This window comes from Motacilla alba, chromosome 10 (genome assembly GCF_015832195.1).
Source record: "Motacilla alba alba isolate MOTALB_02 chromosome 10, Motacilla_alba_V1.0_pri, whole genome shotgun sequence".
In the NCBI taxonomy this organism is placed as follows: Eukaryota; Metazoa; Chordata; class Aves; order Passeriformes; family Motacillidae; genus Motacilla; species Motacilla alba.
The window spans coordinates 13,955,432-13,966,426 of NC_052025.1; the positions used below are offsets into that span (position 1 = coordinate 13,955,432).

The 10,995-nt window shown below is 44.8% G+C and overlaps 1 protein-coding gene across 6 annotated transcripts in view; it reads right to left on the bottom strand.

The window, feature by feature from the left end:
* The window catches only part of AGBL1 (ATP/GTP binding protein like 1), a 331,916-nt gene extending 324,540 nt beyond the window's left edge, over positions 1 to 7,376 (bottom strand). For all 6 annotated transcript variants that reach the window (XM_038146649.1, XM_038146651.1, XM_038146650.1 and 3 more), the window contains exon 1: positions 7,244 to 7,376. In XM_038146649.1, coding sequence (XP_038002577.1) covers positions 7,244 to 7,297 — 54 coding nt within the window. In that variant the 5' untranslated portion in view covers positions 7,298 to 7,376. The remainder of the gene's footprint in view (positions 1 to 7,243) is intronic.
* Positions 7,377 to 10,995: the final 3,619 nt, after the last annotated feature.

A 10,995-nucleotide genomic window follows, 5' to 3' on the forward strand; every position in this document is an offset into this window, starting at 1 on the left:
CAGGGGAAGGCAGGAGGGAATTATTCTCTGTCCTGGTCTGGTGAGAACAGCACAGTCAGGAGACCGGAGTCAGGCAGGGCCCAGTGGCACGTGTGGGCACGTGGGGTGTGCGTGGATTTGGGCACCCTCAGAGCCTGAGGGTCTCAGGTGTGCACACACCAATCCAGACACAGGAAAGGGACATCTCTGCCCAGCATCACAGCCAGTTCATGAGCAGCTGCCAGCACACACTGGCTTATTCTGCATTCCCACTGACTGCCCTGGGAGCCCTGAGGAAGGAGGGGCTTTCACCTGCACTTCCAGAGGCTTAAATCCCCCCAGATTTCACTGCAAGAGTAATGATGGTACGAGTTGTGTCATCTATCCTGGCACAAACAGGAGTGATCACACAGAGGCAGCGTGTCCATGATAACAACAACTCCAGGAGCAATTTCCAACCCTGCTATCCCAGACCAAGCAATCCTTCCCCATCTCTTAAACTCCCAGTATGTGTATGAAATTATTTTCTCTCAGTTAACACACATCAGTAAGATCTCTGCTAGTGCCAGCAGACACTGCTGGAGCCGACCATTATCAGCCCATATGCTTTTCAATACAAGCAACTTTTTGTGTCTGCTTTGCTGAACACAATATAATAAACTTTAATTCAAAATGCCCATGAACACATTTTCTACTACAGACATTTTTTCCCTATTATAGATAAAACCAAGAGGACTGGACCAATGCATCGGACAGAAAAATGTGTCTGAGCCATCACAACAAATGCAGCATAATATACTGAAAATAAGATTATGCTACACAAAGGAACACTAGCAAGACCTATTCAGGCAAACACCTCTCTGTATGAAAACATCTCTTCTTCTATTTCAAAGAGGGAAATTATTGAAACCTGAGAAAAAGAGAGGGTGGAAATTTTCCATTGTCATAAAAAATATTGATGTAATGTATAAACACATCTGTAGGCATGCAAAACAGCTAGGGAGGCTAGATAGCTACCAATAATTATCCTCAACTTAGAGATAGATAAACAGATGTTTTTTAAATATATTTGCATACTGTTTGTGAAAGATAAGTAGTTTAAACAAATCCATATACCTCCTTCCATAATGTGGTTTATTCTATTAATTTTTTTTGTGTCTACAATGCAGTACCAAAATACACAATATTGAGTTGCATGACATGGCATAATGTACCATTATATTACATCCAAATAGTCTAAGTTAAACAGCTTGGCCATAAGCATAAAGTCAGCCCCTCAATGGCTAAAAAGCACCAGTTTTAAAGCATTCCTGATATTTCATTTGGTCCCCTGGAGTAACTGCATTTTTTAATTTCCACATGACAACTTGTTTTATTTCACAAAACCTCTGCTTCAGGATGAGCAGTGCCTGTTGCCTGGAAAATCACCCCATGCAGCATTTCGTCCTCATCATTTAGCATGTGGTTCTGTGCATTATTTATTGTGCAGGATCCAAACCCTGTATGAAAACAAATTATTAATTTGCATCTCAATTTTCTTTCTTTTTTTTTTTTTTTTAACTGTGTTGGTACCAGATCTTCAGGGGTTTTTTTTACCCCCCAGTGTTCATCACCTGGTTTCTCAACCACTGTTGTGAGGCATGGTGGGATTATTTGCCATGTTACACATGATTAACTCAGAAGCAGAGGTTTATAAACCATTTTTCCAGGCTGGCACCCAACTGATCCAGCAACATGGCCATCCTGTCACATTTTCATGGCTGCAGGAAGGGAGAAAGGGCTCTTCTCAACCATTCATGACACAGGCTCAAAGCACAAACCATCCTACACAAGGACGAGGGACAGAACAAGCAGATGAACAGAACTCCACTTTTCTCCTCTGACACAGAAAGTTCTGCTGATGCTCAGACTGTGACACTCTCTTGTGCTCAGCTCAGCCCTCACTACTGCTGCTCCAGTCTCTCTCTGGGTATATTTTGCACCCCGAGGTCCTCATTTCTCATTAATTCAGCCACAGAAAATTCTGGATAGCCCATCTGGAGGCATTTGCAGAGGAGCTGGCAGTGTGCTCAGAGAAACAGCTGTGGCCAGCCCAGGGACAGAGAGCAATTTTGGTCCCAGCTCAGTCGGTGGAAGGATTTCAGCAGAGTCCAAGACCTGTCACAGCTTCCTCTGAGGGCTTTTAGTGCTCTGTGCTGGTTCACAGGAGTGAAAAACCTCAATGTTTCTTCTGTGGCCTGGCAGGAATTTGGGATTAATGTATGGGTGTTAGCTTCCTTTCTTTATTGCTTAGCAGTGCCCCATGGTGGTGAGCCAAGGGTTGTAGGGAAAAGCTCTGAGTTACCTTCAGGTTCTCCTTGGACATGGAGGAGATGACAGTGGGAAGGAAAAGCAGCAGCCCTGAAAGCTGAGGTCAGGATCTGCACTATCTCTATAGGATTGTTTATGGAGGATTATGCCTTTTCTTCCGTGGTTAAATCCAAAGCCAGGCTCATGCAGCCCAAGTGGCATTGGCAGTAGAGACATGAAAAAGTTGCACCCACGATTTCTCCTTGAACCCTTCAAGCCAAATGTTTCCCTGTCCTAACTGCACTTCTTCTGTTGTTCCAAAGCTAAAACAGTTTTTATAAGGAATAGCAGAAATAAGTCCACTGCTGCTAACTTTAAGTACAACAATCACAGTAAAACTCAGTTAATGAACCACATAAAAATGGCCATCTGGTTTTGAGTTGATTTTTGTTCCCTCTAAGGCTATTCCACTAAACCCAGCCTGCCAGGCTGCCTCCCAAAAACACCAATCCAAACTTCGAGCTCCTCCATCCCCAAATGAGAGGCCATTCTGCTACCTGAGCAGTTCCTGGGATTTTTTGCATCTATTTCTCTCAAAGCCAGGAACCTCAGCAGTTCTGCTGACAGAGTAAGTGCAAGGATGCAGAGCAGACAAAAGCATTTTGCAAAATGCATTTCTATTCATTGTCAGTGGAGCAGCACAGATACCTTCCCACTTGTCCTTAGGATAACAATAGCTCTGCCTTGTCAGCCAGCCAGCACGACAGCTCGGAAGGGGCAGCACAAAGAGCTGAGAGCTCCAAGTTAGCAAACAGCAGACCCTGTGTCTGTTCTGCTGGACACTGCAGCCACTCACAGATAAAACCTTCTGCAAAACCAACATCCACCACTGATACATATGATTTGCATCTTTTCCCTGTCAAACCGTAGCATTTGGGAACCTGTGAAGTCCAACACAGCAAGACAGAGTTTGAGCCAAAGATCTGCCAACGGCCCCAGGGGCTGCCAGCTTTGCAGAATATGTGAACGGGGACTGTGGCTTTGGGAAGCATGTGAAAACCACACTGAGAGCCAACAGGAAATCTGGGACTCCTCAGGCAACACGATGTATCCTGCCATGGAATAAGATGGCATGGGCAGCGAGGAGGAAAGCAGGGAGAAGGAAAGGGAAGAATTAAAATGTTTCTTATTTGTCTAAATGATCAGAGGGTGGGGTGAGAAGAAGGCCAGGGCAACGAGGAGGAGGAACTAAAATACTCTACAGTCTCAAGGGATTCAGGGTCACAAGGCAAGATGTTGGCTTCAGTTTTCTATTGCTCTTCTTAGCAAGTACCAGCTGTTTTTAACTAACACCCAGATACCTCCTCCTAGCTTTAAAATAACCAAGAGGTCTAATCCCAAATCTCTTGGGATTTTGTATTGAGGAGGCTGCCTGTAAGATGGGATGTCAGACTTTTTTGCCTGGTCAAAAGCCATACATGCAGAGAGTGCTTACTTCTGGCACGCTGTGGCCAGGGGCCAGGGTGAGAGTGGCAACCAGCCCAGCCTTGACTGAGGAACTGCATAGTCTGTGTGTGAAAGACACAGTGGGGCAGGGTGGGGGCTGAGGAGCTCGATGTCATGCAGTGAGAGGTAGGAACACAAGCAGGTGACACTATCCAGGCCAGAGGGACGGGAGGTGATAACTGTAGGATCACACTGGAGAGGGAGAGTCAAGAAGAGAGAGCAAGGAAGAAGGTACCAGGGTTAGAAAGAAAATGAGAAATGACAGTAAAATCCTCAGAGCTTGGCTCTGCCAAGCTGACACAAAACCTGTGAGACGGGGAGAGGGTTTTCTTAAATCTGAATTTCACATTTTTAAAGCTGCACATTGTAAGCAGTGAAGCACTTTTTACCTGGAGATCTGAAATGTCACGTCTTCCCTGCAGTGACATTTTGGTGACAAAATGCAGCTGCACTTTGAAAGGAGTTTTTGCTATTCACCTTGTCACTTTGCAGAACATCCACAGCACGTTGCACTTCCAGGGGTTTGAGCTGTCTTTGGAGGATCACGCTCCTTCACAGCACTGGGAACAGTTTTGAAGAACTAAAAAATGTGTTTCTTTCCGTGACTGCTCAGTTACAAAGTGCACTGTGTTCTGGATTTGTTCTGTTTGATACTGCCCTTACCAAAGCCAGGCTGTGAGTCTAGGAGCGAAAGTGTCTATGCCAGGAAGAGATGGGGAGATCCCTCCCTCAGCAGAAGGTGACAGACCCTGTCTCAGGTCTGGACATTCCTCCAACTGGGCATAAAAAATCTGTGCCAGTGCTTGGAAGGAAGGTAGAAATTTAGTCCCGTGTGAGTGACTGATGGAGAAAGGATGATTTTATTCTCAGTTTATAAAGACTGGCTGAATGTTCCCTCATTCTTCACCTGAAAGCTTTCTGCATTCAAAGCAATATTATGTGCTAACAGAAATGGATAATGCTCAATAATACCCTGCAGAATAGCCTGTTATAAGCAGCAGATACGTTCTTCATGCCCAATAAAAGAATATGAACCAGCACTGACAGTCCAGCAGGTCACAAAAACAAAGCAACCATGTTTTGGACAGCTGTTGCAAAAATAACAAAGTGTGGAGAGATATTATCAGCAAAGGCAAACATCAACCAAAGTTATTATTTCCCAGGCCAATACTTTCCAACTGTGTCAAGTAAAGGTCTTTTTTATCACCTGATTTTTTAGCAGAGATAGGTAATGGTATTACAAAGTTATGCTGGTAATTTTTTGGCTGAAGGCAGAGGAAAGAGGTGAATCAGAACAAATAATTGTCATCAACCCCTTACTTTCTGCCCTTCGGCACTCAAGCTTCTGCATCAAATTGAGGATACAGCAGGAAAGATTTTTATGTCCTTCAAGTGAAAATAGAATTTTTGGAAATAAGGGTCTTGTACCAAGGTGGGATTTTGTGGCACTGGGTCTGAATGCTGTGCTGCCTGGTGGTTTTACCAATGCCATTTCTAGTTTAGACCTACATGCAGCTTTGTCAATGAACTGCATTTGTGATTTTAAACTATAGGTTCCAGTTTACGTCTGGATCTTGTCCTTCTGCCCCCAGATTATGCAAACACCAGGACTGTTACGTTAGAGAGCATAAGAAAAAATGATGTGCACTCAGCTCTCAATTATTCAAAGAGGGAGAAGACTTTAGCCTGGACACAGCACAAACATGATCTACTACAAAATATGAATTAAATAAGCTGTAGCATCATAGGGCAAACAAGTTACACTGCCAAAACATAAAAGGACAGCAGGATAACTTTCTTCAGCACTCCAGTTTACCTGCAGAACTCACTGACACGAGGGACTACAGAGGGCAAACCAGTGTTTGAAATGAGAAGTAGAAGTTGTCGACAGTTACATAAGCTTGGATAAATACGTCAAGGTTGATCAGCCCCCACAAGTATAGATTCAAAGCCAATTGCTATCATCAGGTTTTATAACCTCTTCTGCATGCTTGTAGCTGGTCACAGAGACCTCCTGAGACACAGGGCTGGGAGACATGAATCCTTGGGCTGACCCAGGTGGGTCAGTCTTTTTTGCACAGCCTCTCCCTCATTTTCTGTGTCTGCAATGTGTGAGGCTTTGATGGCACATGCAGCAGTCAGAGGATGCTGCTGCTGCCTCAGACATGAAACTCCTGTCCCCACAGGACTCTGGGCCATGTCAGCACAGCTGCACATGAGAGCTCAGGGCACCTGAGGAGTGCACACAAGTGGCATTTCACCCTGACTGTCTAAAAGCTGCTTTATATGCAAGTAGCTCGTCTTGGCAAAGCAGTTCCCACCCATCCCTCATGACAAAATGGGGCTTATAAAAGCACAGGTTCCCTCCCAGTTTCACAGGGTAGCTCATGCCACAACTTGGGCATCTTCTCCTGCCAGGAGGAACACATCCTTGCAGTGGGAAAACAGAGCCAGAGATGCCTCTCCTCCATCCCATGGCCAAACTTGTCCACCAAGTATGATCCTGCGCTGGGACACTTCCCTGTGGTCCGTGGGACCTGTCACGGAGCACACCCAACACCAGCACCTCACCAATCTCAAGAGTTTTTGTCACTTCCCTGGAGTGCTTGAGGGTCTTGGGCAGACAATTTGACAGGGAGGAATTTGCTCCTCACAGGCAGATCTGTTTACTCGTGCCCCTCAGCCCTCGGACACGCTGAGCTCAGACTGACAGCGCTGTCAGGTCCCATTCATTTCACAGCAGCCCATGGCTCACACCTTCCCGCTGCCCTGCTGAACACAGCGAGAGCTCGGCAGCGCAGCCTCTGCCCTCAGCCGGGCCCTGAGATTGATGCATAGCAGTAATTGCCAGCACTCATCGCTGAGCAGTGAAACTTCAATTCAAAAAGGCTTTTCAGGGTGGGAGGTGCAGGTCAGGGCTCCCGCACGCTGATGCTTTTAGAGCCAAGCCAGCCAGGAGCTCGCACCAACAGCCTCAGCCCAACAGGTCACTGATGGGGAAATAAAGAGGAAAACAAGCCCAAGCGCCTCTCTTGTTAGTTCAAGCTGTTCTTACCTGGAGGGTGGAGAGAAGGACTTGCAAGCCACTGGCTTCTTGTTCTGCCATGCTGCTCCCCACTCACACTCCCTCCTTGTAGCAGCAGACACAAAGCAGCTCGAAAGCCAAGCTGCCAACTTGCCTTGCTGCTGCCCCTGCGTCGTTTAAGAAACGAAGAACTAAACACAGATCCCCAGACACACGCACACTGCTACCACCAATAATCACAGCAATGCAACTCTAGACCTCAGCAGGAGAGATAAATGTACCCCCTCCCTCCCAGCTCTCCCACTGTGACGAGAAGATTAATTCCTATATAAAGAATCCCGGGGATTAAGTAAAGTGCCCAGGAAAGGTCTGGGTGCTTGGTGTGTGGTAGGGGGAGTGTGGGGAGGGTGGCAATAGCAACAAGAAAGCAGAAGAGCTACAAACCTCAAAGAAAGCCAGGGAGAAGGGAGGGAGCAGCGCTGGCTGCCTGACAGGCATTCCCAGCTGACCTGCTGATCCGTTCCAGACCCTGCGTGGACTCGTCTCCGTTTGACTCCGTTCCAGTGAAACCGGAGACTCGGAGGAGGCAAAGCGAGCGGGAGAGATGCCCTCGGTCTTAACGAGCGCTGACAACGAACGGAAGATACACCCGGCATGAGGGACAGGTGGAGCAAGGCTCGGCAGGGCTTTTGGCTTCCAACCCCGACGATTGTCCCAAGTGGCAGCTGCTGTGGCCACAGGCAGTGCCCTGCGGCGCAGGGAGTGACCGCAGAGGGGGCATCTCGTGGCTTCACAGGGCGGAAAGCCACCTCTTCAAGGTGTGGTTTGGGGGAGAGTTCGCTCCAAGGGTCCCCACAGTGATCCACATGTACCTGTGTCTGTCTATAAGCACAGCAACTCGGAGCCTGGTTCACTGCCTGGTGCACAAGACACGCTGTAGTACAGTTGTAGTTGTAGCTTGAATTCCTAGGAGGGCACGGAGTCCACTTTTAGCTTCGGCCCAGTGATATCAAAGGGCTTGGTAAACAAGAAGGAGCAGATAAAGAAGTTGAGTAAAGGGTTAGGTGAGGATTTTCCAGCAAAATATTTTTAATGTGGAAAGGTCAATTAGTCCCACAACAGGTATTTTTTTCTGCTTTCTCAACACCAGAATAGCATTTTTGGTCCTGGGAGACATCACTCAGGATGGTTAGAAGGCTGTCAGTTAAGATAATTACTGGATATGAAGATGACAAAGGTTAACTCTTGTCTTTCCAAATTGGGGACACTAATTTCAGTCTTTTACCTCTAGAATGACTTTATTCTGGTGGTTCTTTTTAATTCGTCCCTATTGAAGGAATAAGTAAGGGTTTTTGGAGTGGTAACAAGAACCTGGGTCTCTGGGCACAAGGCAGATGCTTACAGAACTCAGTGCCACACAAAGACATGCTAGACAACGTGCACACACTTTCCTTTGCTGATGTCAGTATAAACCCCTAATCTTCTAAGAAGCAGTCAAATGAAGAATAAAATTCTCCAGTCTTGGCCAAGGACTATTTTCACATGATGAACCTTCATTGATAAGTGCTTTATGCAAATGGTAAGACTAATCCTCCTCAACTCATCCCAGCAATGTGTGAACAAATGGCACAAGCATGACATTCCTCAGTTTCTGTGTGTGCCAGCAGGGTCCCAGGATGTCACTACCAGGTTATAAAATGAAACAGATTAAAATGCCTTTGTCATAACTATGGAGACACATCAGTCCCTTCAGAGAGAGTGTGGGGAAGACCACTCATTGATGGACAAGATACTATACAGACAGCTAGGCAGAATAAGACAAGAAATTTCCTTTCCTATGAAAATTCACATTTAAAGGTTTTAATTTTTTTAAAAACATGTTTTATTTCAATTTAAAAAATAAATCTCTCACACATCATGAAATACCATATTTTAGATATAGATCTGGTGTTCAGCCATTAGAACACTGAATTTTTGGCCGTTTTGGGTAAGCTTCTGGCATCTTCCCACAGAATTCACTCCGGTATCCTCCCCCTTCCAAACACAGTACAGCTTTGGGGGTTCTTTTCCATGTGCAGGATTCAATAAAACCTGATAATAGGCCACAAATAAGTGGGGGGAGAGGCAATGCAGGCAGTGTCCCCAAATGTGCTGGGTGGGAGGAAGGTGGGTACTGGGTTTGTGAGCAGTGCCAACACATATCTCTTCTGCAAATTATTACAGTGACAGAAAACTACTTCAGAGCTAATTGGAAGCTGTTTAAAGAAGCTCTCCACATTGTCTTCACATTCTCTTTCTTGTGACAATTGTACCTGTCAGCAGAGCTGTGTGGAACTATTAATTCCTGCTGTGTGGATTTTCAGAAGGCAGCGAGAGCTGATGGATGTAAGCAGGCAGTGGCTGCAGGCAGCCTGGATGCCCTGATCCCCTACCTAAAACAAACTTTGGCCTCTATTGTGGGATTATATAACAGATTCTCTAACTCACCAGTGGTCTGGTTCTTCCTCTCTGTGTGGACTTCAGAAATAATTGCAAAAATTTCACTGCAAATACGCCAACCCAAGAGAAAAGGGACACCAACATCAATGCTTGGGGATGGGGAAAAATCCCATAAGTTCCTTAAAATTTTGGGTATTTAGCTTGGTTGTACTGAGACAGTAAAAGAAAATATTGTACGCAGAAGCCTCTGGAGCTCACATTTGATTTGAAAAAAGAGACAACTGAGAAGAGTGATTAAAGAATAAGACTCTCATGAAAGACCCCAGCAGTGACAGTGATGTTTACATTGATGTATAGTGTACAGCAAAACCCCTTTGAAGCCAAATTTTAAGCTATAAATCATAGAGACTTCCAATTATTCACCATTCCCGAGCCATTTCATCCAGAGTTTGTTGAATTTCCAATGTTGCTGCTTTCTAAGAATAGGAGGTCCCCCACCTCAACACACAAAGGCTGAATGAATTAGGAAACCTACAGGGAGCTAAATGCTAGAATTAAAGCATTCAGATTCTCCCATTCATATTACAATGCAAACTCAGTTTGAAGATTAGCTTGTTAGTTTATATCGATGGCATTTGTTTTTTTCGCTGTGCCCTCAGGATTGTGTGATCCTTAAACAAAATGAAAATTAAACTCCTATCTCCAGCTTTCTGCTATTGCCAATGGTCTTGTGGGGAGGACAGAGGGATTATAAACACAAAGGCAGGACCTCTGAGCTCTCTGCAGGTGCTGCACACACTCAGACCAGTAATTTCCTTTCCTTGTGCTCCAGGGCTCAGACACACAAACAAGCTAGAGATGGCATCTCCTGTAAATATGTGTACATACATTTAGCCCATGGCAAAGGGAAGGTAATTCAGGATTGTTTCACCTACATTAAAAGAGCACTCAGTCCAATTATTTCACATTTTATGAGCATATGCAGAAACCACTACCATGGATCAGCTGACATTAAGCAATACATTAAGCACAGAAACTTGTTCCTGTGAGTAAACCGATGTTTTCCCTACATGTGAAAGCCTGAAGTTTTCCTGATGGAGATGTTGTACAGCTATAAAATTGGTAAGCTTTCATCCAGAAGCATTTTTGTTCAGATAGAGCATTGCATTGAAATTATATAAGGTCAGAAATCTTTCTGGATGAGATAATCTGGAAACTGATGAGAGGAAGACAGAAGTCCTCTGCCAGGTATCTGCAACCCTAGTGTTATTGGTTTGATATTTATTTAAAGTAGAAAAACCATACAAAGAGATATAACATATTTAAACAACATTTTACTTTGTTATTAGCACTTTTCTACTTACTCCATCACCTCCAAAACAGAATTCATGCTTATCCATCGGAACCCTGCAGAATCACACTTGAAAGTAATTTACAGACTGAATCAAAATTAACTTAAAGAAGTCTTAAACACTGCAAAAGCAGCACCAGAATCAATACCAGATTTAGCAGACTAAAGTGACCAGCCACAGCCAAGCTTCACATTTCCTGTCCAGAGTCTATACCAAAGAACTGCAGAACTCATTCTTTTTTTTTTTTTTTTTTTTTATATTAGCATTAAATGAAGTCCAAATACCAAAATCAGCTTGGAAACCTGTGATTAACCTGAGGATATTTTCCTCCTCATTCTCAAAATATTGACACCACTTTTGCACTCACATTGCACACCTGATTTCTAAAAGGATTACTTCAATTTT